Consider the following 14879-nt stretch of genomic DNA (forward strand, 5'->3'; position numbering starts at 1 on the left):
TTTTGTCTCCAGGGTTACTGCGAGTGTGGAGAGGATGGAGGAGTCCATCCCTAACATGAGCAGTGCCTTTGTGGAGGCAATGGCGCATGAATGCACTCCACCACGGAAAGGATGGCAACCTCCGTGGAAAGGCTGGCTACGGCCATGGAGGAAATAAGTCGCCAGAGTCAGGAAAACATGGTGCATGTTCAGGATAGACTGACATCTCTGGAGGAGCGATGGGCAGCTATTGAGCAGAGAAACCAGAGCTTCATGGAAGTCTTTTTGAGTAGGACTGCCCCCCTGATGTGCAGCATGGTGCTCTCCAGCCACTTGCTAGCACTGAAGTGCGGCTGACCCATGAAAGGGGTGTTGATGGCAGGCAACAAGGAAGTGGGAAATAACAACAGAAAATGCTGGAAAAACTCAGCAGGTCAGGCAACATCCGTGGACAGAAATTTGAGTTGACGTTTCGGGTCGAACCCTTCTTCAAAACAAGGAAGTGGGGGCTCCTCTCCAAGCGCTCACACTCCCATGCCACTGCGTAGCCCTTGGTCAGAGCCTCACCAGAGTCCTCACCCAACTGAAATGGGTGTCTCAGCCCCTGCACAGACACTGGAGGAGCAGACTGTTGCCGAGCCCTCACAGGCTTGCAAACCCAGAGGATGCCCACCAAAGGTGTTGAAGCAGGACCAGCATGAAAGTGAGCAAGATGCCTCCACATCTGCTGAAGCCACAGGGGGAGCACCATGTAGAAGCACGTGTAAGAGGAAGATAAAGCACAATTAGTCACAAGGGTAGTCACTTGGGTGTTCTGTTCTGTTGTCTTTAATTTTTGCCATTGTCATCCTTTTGTGAATTGATTAAACAGAAGTGATGGCAAACAGTTGAAGTTCTGGCCTACGTGATCTGGGAAATGGAAGTTGCACATTGAGGGCTCAGGGCGACTTGTATTTGTAATGATGGTGGTCAGAGTGATAGGAACCCACAGGTTCTTGTCCATTGTCTATGGTGTGATAAGAAGGTGCCAGCCCCATGTGTTTGATTCGTCTACCTAAGTGAATCTGGCAAATATTAATGCATCCCTTGCAGCAATGTGCTCACGTGCTACTGCTACTGGCTGATCTGCCTCTGCAAAGTCTTCTTCCTCCTCCTCCTCCTCCTCCTCCTCATCTGAGGAGGCTGTGTGATGAGCCACTTGTTCCTCAGGCAGCTGCAAGCCACGATGCTGTGTGATGTTGTGCAGTGCACAGCAGACCACAATGATTCTGGAGACCCTGACTGCTGAATACTGTAGGGCTCCACCTGATCTATCAAGGCATTTGAATCGCATCTTCAGCAAGCCGATGGTTTGCTCGATAATGGACCTGGTGGAAATGTGGCTGGCATTGTAGCGCTCCTCAGCTTCGTTGGATGGCCTTCTCAACGACGTCATCAACCACGTCTTCAGGGGATAGCCCTAGTCTCCAAGTAGCCATCGCAAAGTTGGTTTGGCGGATTGAAGAGCGGAGGCACACTAGACTAGCGCAGGATGGACGAGTCATGACAACTGCCAGGGTACTTTGCGCAAACATGCAAAATGTTCTTCCTGTGGTTACACACCAGCTGCATGTTGAGGGAGTGGAAGCCCTTGCAGTTGACAAAAACAGCTGGGTTGTGATGGGGTGCCCAAAGGGCAACATGTGTGCAGTCTACGATGCCCTGCACCCTTGGCAAGCCTGGCATATTTGTAAAGCCAACCGCACACATAGTTATAGTTGCTTGATCCATGGAGAAGTGGATGTAATTGTGCACCTTGGCAAAGAGGGCATCGGTTACCTGCGTGATGCAAGTGTGTGCGGCCGACTGGGAGATGCCGCTGATGGCTGCTGATGATCCGTGGAAGAACCCTGAAGCAAAGAAATTGAGGGCGGTGGTGACTTTGACAGCCACTGGTAAGGGGTGTCCACCCACTCCTCTGGGATCCAGGTGTTGGTGCAGCATTGTGCAGATGTCACCGACTACCTCTCGCGAAAGTCTCAGCCTCCTTTGGCACTGCTGCTCAGTCATGTTGAGGAAGGTCATCCTCGGCCTATAAACCCTGTGTTGGGGGGATCTCCTGCGGCGGGGTGCAGCCCTGCGCTGACGCCCTCTGCCCTGTGCAGCATCAGGTGGCTGAGCAGGAGGTTGGCGCTCCTGCTGTTGGTGCTGCTTCCGCAGCTGCTCATCCTCCGAATCGGGGGACCAGGATGAAAGGAAATAAATGGTTCCCATGCTGCTGGTAGATATCTCCGTTGAGGAAGTGCTCAGCCAATGTGGGGAGAGGGTTTTCCCAGGAGGTGACAGTGGAGATGGATCTCAGCCTCGCCACTTCCAAGATCAGTAGACCTGCAAAAAGTTTTCCAAGACCTGAATAAACAAAGTTCTGCCAACTGATCCTTGTTGAGAGCTCCGTTTTTATGCTGGAGCTGCAGCTGTCAAGAAGGCAGCCACTTGTGAACCCGACACAATCAGCTGGCCTGGTTTGGAAACTAATAGGAACACGCTGAAAATGTAAAATTTGAAAGGGCAGGCAAAATAGGATTACACAGGCAGTTAACAACCAGTTAACTACCTTAAGGGCCTATCCTGCTGCTTGGTGGCAAGACCGAACGGGAGTCTGCAAACCCGCCTTTGGAAAAGTTGCACGGAGGCGGGTTGACGGCGGGATCGGAACCCGCTGCCATTTTTAGCCATTTTATCACCTGACCCGCCTCCTCAGGGCTGGTAAAATCAAGTCCATAGAGTACAAACGCAAGGAAGTTATGATGAACATTTATAAAATACTGGTTTGGCCACAACTGGAGTATTGTGTCCAATTCTGGGCATCGCACTTTAGGAAGGATGTGAAGCCTTAGAAAGGGTGCAGAAAAGATTTACAAGAATGGTTCCAGGGATGAGGGACTTCAGTTACATGGATAGACTTGAGAAGCTGGGGTTGTTCTCCTTAAAGCAGAGAAGGTTGAGAGGAGAACATAAGAAACAGGAGCAGGAGTCGGTCATTTAGCCCTTTGAGCCTGCTCCGCCATTCAATAAGATCATGGCTGATTTTCTGCCTCATCTCCACTTTCCCACCCAGCTTTGTATCATCAGCAAATTTGGAAATGTTACATTTGGTCCCCTCATCCAAATCATTGATGTAGATTGTGAATAGCTGAGACCCAAGCACAGATCCTTGCGGCCCATCAACCTGATAATGACCCATTTATTCCTACTCTCTGTTTTCTGTCCGTTAACCAATCCTCAATCCATGCTAGTATATTACCCCCAATCCCATGAGCCCTAATTTTGTTTAATAACCTCTTGTATGGCATCTTATCAAATGCCTTCTGAAAATCCAAATATACCACATCCACTGGCTCCCCCTTATCTATTCTGCTACTTACAATCTCAAAAAACTCTTAACAGATTTGTTAAACACGATTTCCCTTTCATAAATCCATGTTGACTCTTCCCAATCCTATTATTATTTTCTAAGTGCCCTGTTACCACGTCCTTAATAATAGATTCCAGCATTTTCCCTACTACTGATGTCAGGCTAACTGGTCTGTAGTTCCCCGTTTTCTCTCTCCCTCCTTTTTTAAATAGTGGGGTTAAATTTGCTACCTTCCAATCAGCGGGAACCTGAGGAGGGGAACTTGGAGGTGTTTCCATGCGCCTGCTGCCCTATGGAATTTTGGAAAATGACAACCAATACATCCACTATCTCATTAGCCACCTCTTTCAAAACCCTAGGATGTAGGCCATCAGGTCCAGGGAATTTATCGGCTTTCAGTCCCATTAATTTCTCCAGTACTATTTTTTTACTAATACAAATTTCTTTCAGTTCCTCATTCTCGCTGCAGCCTTGGTTCTCCACTATTTCCGGGAAGTTTTATGCATCTTCTTCCGTGAAGACAGACACAAAGTATTTGTTTAATTTCTCTGCCATTTCCTTATTCCCCATTATAATTTCTCCTGTCTCAGCCTGTAAGGGACCCACATTTACTTTCGCCAATCTTTTCCTTTTTACATAACTATAGAAGCTTTTACAGTCTGTTTTTATGTCTCTCGCTAGTTTACCCTCATATTCTATTTTCTCTTTCTTTATCAATTTCTTGGTCCTCCTTTGCTGAATTCTAAAATCCTCCCAATCCTCAGGCTTACTATTCTTTTTGGCAACATTATAAGCCTCTTCCTTTGATCTGATACTATCTTTAACTTCTCTTGTTAGCCACAGTTGGACCACATTTCCTGTGGGTTTTTTGTGCCTTAAAGGAATGTATATTTTTTGTAAATTATGTATTAATTCTTTAAATGCTAGCCATTGTTTGTCTACCATCATACCTTTTAATGTAGTTTCCCAATCTACCTTAGCCAAGTCGCCCCTCATACCTACGTAGTTTGCTTTGTTTAGATTTAAGACCCTAGTTTTGGATTTAACTAAATCAGTTTCAAACTCAAGAGATTTGATAGAGGTGTTCAAAATCATGAGGGGCGTAGACAGAGTAGATAGAGAGAAACTGTTCCCATTGGCGGAAGTGTCGAGAACCAGAGGACACAGATTTAAGGTGATTTGCAGAAGAACCAAAGGCGACATGAGGAAAATCTTTTTTATGCAGCAAGTGGTTAAGATCTGGAATGCGCTGCCTGAAAGGGTGGTGGAGGCAGATTCAATTTGGCTTTCAAAAGGGAGTTGAATAAGTACCTGAAGGAAAAACATTTTCAGGGCTTTTTTTTAATCGTTCATAAGATCTGGCATCACTGGCAAAGCCAGCATTTATTGCCCATCTCTAATTGCCCTTGAGAAGGTGGTGGTGAGCCGCCTTCTTGAAACGCTTCAGTCCATGTGGTGAAGGTACTCCCACAGCGCTGTTAGGGAGCGAGTTCCAGGATTTTGACCCAGTGACGACGAAGGAATGGCGATATATTTCCAAGTCAGGATGGTGTGTGACTTGGAGGGGAACTTGGAGGTGTTTCCATGCGCCTGCTGCCCTTGTCCTTCTAGGTAGTAGAGGTCATGGGTTTGGGAGGTGCTGCTGAAGAAGCCTTGGCGAGTTGCTGCAGTGTATCTTGTAGATGGTACACACTGCAGCCACGGTATGCCGGTGGTGGAGGGAGTGAATGTTTAAGGTGGTGGATGAGGTGCCAATCAAATGGGCTGCTTTTTCCTGGATGTCGAGCTTCTTGAGTGTTGTTGGAGCTGCACTCATCCAGGCAAGTGGAGAGTATTCCATCACACTCCTGACTTGTGCCTTGTAGATGGTGGAAAGGCTTTGGGGAGTCAGGAGGTGAGACATTCGCCACAGAATACCTAGCCTCTGACCTGCTCTTGTTGCCACAGTATTTGTGTGGCTGGTCCACTTAAGTTTCTGGTCAATGGTGACCCCAGGATGTTGATGGTGGGGGATTCGGCAATGGTAATGCCATTGAATGTCATGGGGCGGTGGTTAGACTCTCGCTTGTTGGAGACAGTCATTGCCTGGCACTTGTGTGGTGCGAATGTTACCTGCCACTTATCAGCCCAAGCCTGAATGTCGTCCAGTTCTTGTTGCATGCGGGCATGGACTGCTTCATTACCTGAGGAGTTGCGAATGGCACTGAACACTGTGCAGTCATCAGCGAACATCCCCATTTCTGACCTTATGTTGGCGGGAAGCAGCTGAAGCGATGTCCTGGGGCTGTGATGATTGACCTCCAACCACCACAACCATCTTCCTTTGTGCTAGGTTTGACTCCAGCCAGTGGCTACGGGGTAAGGGCGGGGTACTGGGACTAGCTGAGGTGCTCTTGCAGAGAGCTGGCATGGGCTCGATGGGCCAAATTACCTCCTTCTGTGCTGTAACCATTCTATGATTCTACCTGGTGACTCAATTAAATATCAGCGACCCACATGTCATACGGCACTCAGTCCTGTTGACTTGATTTCAACAGCGAGTGAAACATGATTGTCTTCATAATGATAACTTGCAATTCTTACCTTTGTTGTTTGCAGCACTGTTTTGTGTCAGTGCCATTGGCGGGGGAGTGGGGGCGGGAAGAGTGCCCGTTGCATGTGCTTGTGAAATGGGTCCATTGGTGCAGCCAAAGTGAACCTTGCATTAATAAGGGCTTCCCTGGCATCCCGGACAGCAATGTGAGCAGCTGGGGGTGCATTGCCTTCATCACCTTCCTCCTCCTCCTCATCGTCCAAAGAGGATCAGCACGCTGCGCCTTGTTTCTCCTGCAGGTCCAAGCCTCGCTGCTGCGCAATGTTGTATAGAGCGCAGCACACCATTGTTAGATCCTTGTGTTAATGGAGACACGGAATGCAGGAGTTGATTTAACAAGTGTTTACTGAACAAAGTCTGGAGGTGAACTAAACTACACAAGACGCTATACAGTCTTATATACCCGAGTGGTCACTACTGGTACTACAGCACACAGGGGCTTCAAAAACATAGTTCCTCTTAAAGGTACATACGCTACAATTCCTCCCCTTTTAGATAAATAGTACATAACATTTTAAGTAATCATTAAATAACATTTTTACAAGAACAATAATATACACATTTGCTGAAGTTAATCAATTACAAATTCAGTCTCTCTGGAGGCTTCCTGACTCGGTCCGGATAACGCCTCGGTGCTGTAGTAGGTTTCGGTGGTATAGTAGGTTCTTTTGGCAAGGTCGATTCGGCTTCAATGCCAGTGTCGGGTTCATCTGGTTCCAGTATCACCGGATCGGAGGTAGATACTATGGGTATCTTTGCTTCATCACTAGGAGTATAGGGTTGTGGTGTAGGTTGTCCTTTTTCGGATGACTCTATGGTCTGGTCAGCATGGCGCCTTATTATGCTTTCTCCAATGTCCACGGTATACATCAGCGGTCCTAGTCATGTGCAAATAGTTCCAGGCTGCCATTTCTCGGTACGGTAGTCCCGGGCCAAAACTGGTTGACCTATCTGGAAGGTTCTAGTTGGCCTTTCATTCATGCTTTGAAATTGCCGGTTCTCTACGTCCCTTCTGACGTTTGGCTTGACCAAATCCAGCCGGCATCTTAGTCTTCTATTGAAAAACATCATGGCGGGGGTTTGGTTTGCAACCACGTGTTGCATTCCTGTACGCAAATAAGAAGTTATCTACCTTATGTTGTAGATTTATGTCTTCATTACCCATGGCCTTTATGGCCTTCTTGAAGGTCTGGGCAAACCTTTCAGCTAATCCATTGGTGGCGGGATGGTATGGGGCGGATGTGTAGTGCTTAACCCCATTGTTTTTTAAGAACTTCCTGAATTCTTCGGATACAAATTGCGGTCCATTATCAGAACAGATCTGTTCAGGCAGCCCATTCCTGGCGAATATGGTCCTTAATACTGTGATGGTTTTTTCCGTGGTGGTGGAGGACATCTTTATTACCTCCGGCCACTTGGAGTGTGTATCCACCGCGATTAAGAACATTGAGTCCATAAATGGACCAGCAAAGTCGATATGTACCCTTTGCCATGGAGATGAGGGTCACTCCCATGGATGTAGAGGGGCTTGTGGTGGGGCGTTTTGGACCTTCTGGCATCCTAGACAGCTCTTGGTCATTTCTTCGATGTCTCCATCGATACCTGGCCACCACACAAACGCTCTGGCTAAGTTCTTCATTTTCACTCCATCCAGATGCCCCTCGTGAAGCTCCTTTAGCACTTTATCCTTGAGTTTGGGTGGAATCACCACTCTGGATCCACACATCAAGGTTCCTCGGCACACTGACAGCTGTTCTCTTCTTTGCAAGAATGCTGGCAACAGTGGTTCGCCATGTGCTGGCCATTCCTTCACCGTTAAATCGTAGACTCGTGAGAGAGTCGGGTCATTTCTTGTTTCCTTTTCAATGGTAGAATTTGTCACCGGTAGACATTCCACTATGGTCGAGTGGAACATCTCCACTGGGTCCACTGTAGGCGCCTCTTCTACCGTTGGCAACTGTAGGCGCGATAAACCGTCAGCATTCCCATGCTGTTTTAATTCCTTTGTATTCTATGTCATATTGGGGTGCCCCTAGAAAAAGGGACCACCTCTGTAGCCTTTGCGCTGTCATAATGGGAACGCCCTTTTTAGGGTTGAATATGGAGACGAGGGGTTGATGGTCAGTCAACAAGGTAAATTTTTGTCCGTGTAGGTAATGGTTGAATTTCTTCACCCCCCACACCAGGCTGAGTGCCTCCCTGTCGATCTGGGCATAGTTACGCTCAGCTGAGTTCAATGAGCGTGATGCAAAAGCTATCGGCCGCTCCGAGCCATCAAGGAATCTATGCGATAATACCGCTCCCACACCGTAAGGGGATGCATCGCACGCCAGTCTGATGGGCAGTGATGGGTTGTAATGAGCCAACACTTCCCTGGACGTGATCAAGCCTTTGCATTTATGGAAGGCACGTTTACAGTCTTCGCTCCATTTCCAAACTACTCCTGTTTGTAGCAGTGTGTTAAGACGGTGCAGAACCGTTGACAAGTTCGGTAAAAATTTATGATAGTAATTTATTAATCCCAGGAACGACCTTAATTGTGAGACATTTTCAGGCGCGGGGGCTTTTACGACCGCTTCAATTTTTTCAGGTGACTTATGCAACCCTTCTTTGTTAATGATATGGCCACAATATGATATTTGTTTCTGGAAAAATTCGCACTTGGGGCGATTTGCTCGTAGGCCCCATTTTCTCAGCCTCGTGAGCACCTGCTCCAAGTTGGCAAGGTGCTCGTTGTCGTTTTCTCCTGTTACAAGGATGTCGTCTAAGTACCATTGAGTCCCCGGAATCCCTTGCAGGACTTGCTCCATAGCTCTTTGCCAGATAGCCGGAGCTGATGCCACTCCGAAAACCAGTCGATTGTACTGGTACAGGCCTTTGTGTGTGTTTATCGTGAGATACTTTTTAGAGGCCTCCTCAACCTCCATCTGTAGATATGCCTGTGCTAAGTCAATTTTGGTGAAACGTTTCCCTCCGGATAGTGAGGCGAAAATATCTTCTATCCTCGGAAGAGGATACTGTACCGTGTGAAGAACCGGGTTTACAGTCACCTTGAAGTCCCCACAGATGCGAATTTTTCTCTGTTCTTCAGATTTATCATTATTCAACGTTTTCTTCATGACCGGGACGATGGGTGTTGCCCACTCACTCCAATCTACCTTGGATAACACGCCTGCTTTTTCCAAATTCTCCAGCTCTGCCTCGACGGCTGGACGAATTGCGTATGGTACCGGCCTTGCCTTAAAAAACTTGGGAATTGCCGCATCTTCCACTTTTATTGAGGCGGTGGCGCCTTTCAGGGTTCCTAGTTCCTGTTGAAACACTTCTTAGGCGTTAGCCAAGATTTCTTTTAATCGTCCAGGTATGACGTCATCATCATTTTTTTTCTTACTGGTCACCGTCAGTGCCTGAATGGAGTGCCAGTCTAAACGTATCTTTCTGATCCATTCACGTCCCAACAACGGTGGACCACCCTCTTGCAGAACGTGTAAATACAACTTCTGTATTTCCTTGCCGTTGTATACAACAGGCACCCTTATTTTCCCTCTGGGGTATACTTTCTGCCCCGTATATGTCTTCAAGATAATGGATGTGTCTTTCAAAGGTATATGCGGAAATAGCCGCTCGTAATCCCGTCGACTCATGACGGTCAGACCTGATCCTGTATCTAGCTCCATTTTGACTGGGGACCCCGCTATCGTGAGGGTAACCCAAATGGTCTGGTAATCTTCTTTGGCAATTACATTATGTAATTTGAGACAGCTTAGTCTCTTATTTCCGGAGTTGCTATCGCTCTTCTGGTCTTCGGAGCTACTGTCCGTCATCATTTGTACCTTTCTGTACTTTTCCTTATTGACCTTTTTACTGTCAGCGGATTTTTTTCCAGATCTGCATACACGTGCAATGTGTCCCATCTTTCCGCATTGCCTGCATGCTTTGTCCTTGAACCAGCAGTCCTTCTGGTCATGGGTGGATCTGCCGCAGCGATAACATCTCTCGAAACCCCGTGTCATTGCATGGGTGCCGAAATCCTGTGGCTTTTGCTGTATCTCTGCAGCTCCTTCATATGATACAGCCACACTGAAAGCCTTGTCCAGTGTCAAATCTTTCTCAGAAAATAGTCTTTTCTGTGTTCCTTCGCTTAGGAGACCGCAGACGAATTTGTCTCGTAGAGAATCTGCCAGTCCTGCCCCGAATTGGCAGTGCTTTGACAGCTTTCGTAATTCGGTGAGGTAATCAGCGTTACTTTCATTCTTGTGCTGATTCCTCCTGAAGAATTTGAATCATTCCGCTATCAGCAGCGGTGTTGGGTTTAAGTGCTCCTGTAGGGTATCAACAATCTCCTTAAAATTCTTGTCCATCGGTTTGGCTGGAGTGATCAAGTTTTGTAACAGCCCGTATGTCCTTGCGCCCATCAGATTTAGAAGTACCGCTGCCTTTTTATCATCCGCTACTTCATTCGCCTTGCAATATACCTCCACTCTTTCCACATATGTGGTCCAATCCTCTATATCACTATCGAAAGCAGTAATATTGCCAGTCTTCGGCATCCTGAAAATCAAAAATGGCGCCTCCCGCGCTTTTCCTTCTTCCCCGCCGAGTCAAGATGGTGCCTCCAGCGCTTTCCCGCCGCTGCCGCCGCTGCCAACGCTGTTCTCCGCGGTTCCCGTTGCGACCTGCAGCTTTTCGCGGTATTTCTATTTAAAAAAAAAAAAATATCTTTTAAATAGTTCCTCCGTTACTTGGAGAACCGTTCCCGTCGTGGAGCGGACCCTCTGGGACTTTCCCCTCCCTCTGCTCGGTCCGAACGCTGACCTGCTTTGCAGCACCGGCCGCCTCCTGAGTGTTCCACCCTCTGTCTCTCTTTGCTTCTGCTTTCCGACTCGCTGCCCGGCCCCGCTGCAGAGCCACCCGATCGAGCCCCAGCCCGCCGCAGCCCAGGAAGGATCAGTGCACTACCTGCCACCAGCCTGTTTAGCTGGTGAAACCACAGTTTTCTTTTCTTGCTTCTGGCTTCGACCTTCGTCTGAGGAATCGATCTCCTTGAGGTGCTGCCGAATTGCAGGTAAGTTTGTTTCTAACTCATCGCCACTGTTAGATCCGTGTGTTAATGGAGACACGGAATGCAGGAGTTGATTTAACAAGTGTTTACTGAACAAAGTCTGGAAGTGAACTAAACTACACAAGACGCTATACAGGCTTATATACCCGAGTGGTTACTACTGGTACTACAGTACACAGGGGCTTCAAAAACATAGTTCCTCTTAAAGGTACATACACTACAACCATGATCATTCCGGAGACTCTGGCTGGTGCGTACTGAGGGACGCTTCCTGATCTGTCCAGGCACCTGAAGCACATCTTCAGTACAATGATGGCTTCCTTGATCGCATATCTGGTGGTCATATAGCATTTATTGTAGCGCTGTTAGGCTTCATTGATCGGGTTTCTGTTGGGTTCCCCTTAAGCTGGCTTGCAGGTCAGAAGACGTCAGGGAGCTTGGACTGCCACAGGGCGAAAGCATCATGGCAGCTCCTGGAGAATCTGGCGCACACCTGCAGAAAAAATCTTTTTGTGGTTGCACACCAGCTGCACGTTGATGGAGCGGAAGCCCTTGCAGTTGATGAATACTCCTGGGTGATCTGGGGGATGCCCTGATTGCCTCGTGTGTACAATCGATGACGCCCGGCACCTGTGGAAGCCAGCCACAGCCACAAACCCAGTGACCACTCATTCTGACTGGCGTCATCGCAGGCGAAGTTGACATAATTACCGGCCCTGGCAAACAAGCCATCAGTCAGCTGTCTTATGCATTTGTGGGCCGCTGACTGGGAGATCCTGGAGATGACCCCAGCAGAGCCCTGGAAGGATCCGGAGGAAAAAACATTGAGGGCGGAGGTGACTTTGGCAGCCTCTGGTAATGTGTGGCCACCAGGTCCAGTAGGAAGCAGGTCTTCTTCTAGGAGGCTGCAGATGTTTGCCAACACCTGACGTGACAACCTGAGCCTCCTGAAACACTGCTGTTTGGACACTTCAAGGAAAGGCAGCCTCTGCCGTTCCCCTCTCACTGCCTCTCCCCTCTCTCCCACTCTCTGCCTCTCCCCCCTCCCCTCTCTCCCCTCTCTCTGCCTCTTCCCTCTCTCTGCCTCTTCCCTCTCTCTGCCTCTCCCCTCTCTCTGCCTCTCCCCTCTCTCTGCCTCTCCCCTCTCTCTGCCTCTCCCCTCTCTCTGCCTCTCTCTCTCTGCCTCTCCCCGCCTCTCTCTCTCTCTGCCTCTCTCTGCCTCTCCCCCTCTCCCCTCTCTCTGCCTCTCTCCCTCTCTCTGCCTCTCTCTCTCTCTCTGCCTCTCCCCACTCTGCCTCTCCCCTCTCTCTGCCTCTCCCCTCTCCCTCTCCCCCCACTCTCCCTCTCTCCTCTGTCTCTCTCTCTGCCTCGCCCCTCTCTCTCTCTCTCTCTCCGCCTCTCCCCTCTCACCCTCTCCCTCTCTCCCTCTCCCCTCTCTCCCCGCCTCTCCCCTCTCCCTCTCACCTTCTCCCCTCTCTTTGCCCCTCCCCTCTCCCTCTCACCTTCTCCCCTCTCTCTGCCTCTCCCCTCTCTCAGCCCTCTCACCCTCTCTCTCTGTCTCTCCCCGCCTCTCCCCTCTCTCTCTGCCTCTCCCCTCTCTTTCCCTCTCCGCCTCTCCCCTCTCTCTCCGCCTCTCCCCTCTCCCCTCTGCCTCTCCCTCTCCCCGCCTCTCTGCCTCTCCCCTCTCCCCTCTCTTCTGTCCAGCTACAGGTCTCGGAACAGCAGACTGGTGCTGGTCATATTGTTCCTCATCCGAGGTACAATCTAAGGCGGCCAAGGCACACGTCCTGGTGCGATTGAGAAAACCTCCAAAGTGTAGAAAGTAACCTCTTAGCAAAAGTACTGTGAACAAACCCTTTCACACCAGCAGGTAATGAAGTAGCTGTGAGTACGGAGTATTTATTGCAGTATTTCCTCGAGTTTGATTCAGCCCCCTCTATTGCTGTTGTGCTCTCACCTTGTCATCACTGGCGACTTTCAGGAAACCCGAGAAACCCATGGATGCGCCGTTAAATTGGAAAGTGAGTTGAAATATCACTAATTGAGCGATTAACATATAGAATCAGCAACCTGCCTCTTCTGAGGGGGTCGCATGCAAGACGCCAAACGCACGCGAGTTAGAGGCAGAAGTACTCGGGTTGGAGCTGGCTTCGTGACACGCTGAAATTTTTGCGCACGGAATCAGTGAGAGGCTCGCGGAGTCAGTGAGAGGCTCGCGGAGTCAGCGAGAGGCTCCTGGAGTCAGTGAGAGGCTCGCGGAGTCAGCGAGAGGCTCACGGAGTCAGCGAGAGGCTCGCGGAGTCAGTGAGGGGCGTTTGGAGTCAGCGAGAGGCTCGCGGAGTCAGTGAGATGCTCGCGGAGTCAGTGAGAGGCTCGCGGAGTCAGTGAGAGGCGTTTGGAGTCAGTGAGAGGCGTTTGGAGTCAGCGAGAAGCTCGCGGAGCCAGCGAGAGGCGTTTGGAGTCAGTGAGGGGCGTTTGGAGTCAGTGAGATGCTCGCGGAGTCAGTGAGAGGCTCGCGGAGTCAGTGAGAGGCGTTTGGAGTCAGTGAGAGGCGTTTGGAGTCAGCGAGAGGCTCGCGGAGTCAGCGAGAGGCTCGCGGAGTCAGTGAGAGGCGTTTGGAGTCAGCGAGAAGCTCGCGGAGCCAGCGAGAGGCGTTTGGAGTCAGTGAGAGGCGTTTGGAGTCAGTGAGAGGCTCGCGGAGTCAGCGAGAGGCTCGGGAGTCAGCAAGAGGCTCGCGGAGTCAGTGGGAGGCTCGCGGAGTCAGCGGGAGGCGCGCGGAGTCAGCAAGAGGCTCGCGGAGTCAGCGAGAGGCTCGCGGAGTCAGTGAGAGGCGCACAGGGACTCGCACACCTGCCCCCCAGTAACCTCACCGCCTCCTCGAGCAGCCTCTCTTGCCCCCACTCCCGGCACTGACCCGCCCCCGGCCTGGTTACTCACTGGAAGTGCTCAGTCAGGAGACGCGTGTCTGTGATTTCCTTCGGGATTTGTGCGATCATCAGCGTCCTCGCCACCTACAGAGGGCAAAGGTCACAGTCAGATTACAGCATCTGCAAACTCACCAGACCGTCCCGGAATCCCCAGACCCAGACTGTCCCAGAATCCCCAGACCCAGACCGTCCCGGGACCCACAGACCCAGACCGTCCCGGAATCCCCAGACCCAGACCGTCCCCAATCCCCAGACCCAGACCGTCCCCAATCCCCAGGCCCAGACCGTCCCCAATCCCCAGACCGTCCCAGGACCCCCAGACCCAGACTGTCCCCAATCCCCAGACCCAGACCGTCCTGGGACCCACAGACCCAGACTGACCCGGGGACACCCAGACTCAGACCATTCCCCGGGGAACCCCAGACTGACCCTGGGGATCTCCCCCATGCCCAGACTGACCCCCAGACCCAGACCAGCCCCGGAGACACCTAGACAGACCAATGATGTCCCCCGGGGTCAGTATTAGGACTTCTGCTCTTTTTGATATAAATTAATAACCTGAACATACAATTAACCAATTGCAGCATTGTCAGGCTCCAGAAACAGTTTTCAGACAGTAACCATTGGCACTGCTGCTAATGCTTCACTCTGTGCTCTCACTGTCCTCAGTAGAACAATTTGTTCATCTGCTTTAAACTCACCTTTTCATTCTCTTTGTAGTCAAGCTGCAGTGAGTGGTGACCCATGCAGACCACAGTCACGATGAAGTAAACAAGCGCAAATATACTGTGCAGCCAAAGTAGCTGATCACTGGAAAACAAGAGCAATCAGAGCATGAGGAGAGGAGTAATCTGAGGGCGGGTGGGGGGGCAATTGGAGGGCGGGGGGTAATCGGAGGATGGGGAGTAATCGGAGAGCGGGGAG

The 14879-nt window shown here is 50.1% G+C and overlaps 1 protein-coding gene across 1 annotated transcript in view; it reads right to left on the reverse strand.

Moving 5' to 3' along the window:
* tmem63c (transmembrane protein 63C) overlaps window positions 1-14879 on the reverse strand; it is a 346423-nt gene that overhangs the window by 166808 nt on the left and 164736 nt on the right. Inside the window, exons 8-9 of the mRNA XM_086004159.1 lie at window positions 14657-14765; window positions 13966-14039 (exon numbers count right to left, since the gene is read on the reverse strand). Coding sequence (XP_085860285.1) covers window positions 13966-14039; window positions 14657-14765 — 183 coding nt within the window. The remainder of the gene's footprint in view (window positions 1-13965; window positions 14040-14656; window positions 14766-14879) is intronic.

The sequence above is a fragment of the Somniosus microcephalus genome, chromosome 12 (genome assembly GCF_052327205.1).
Source record: "Somniosus microcephalus isolate GS21.2 chromosome 12, FLI_Smic_1.0, whole genome shotgun sequence".
NCBI lineage: Eukaryota > Metazoa > Chordata > Chondrichthyes > Squaliformes > Somniosidae > Somniosus > Somniosus microcephalus.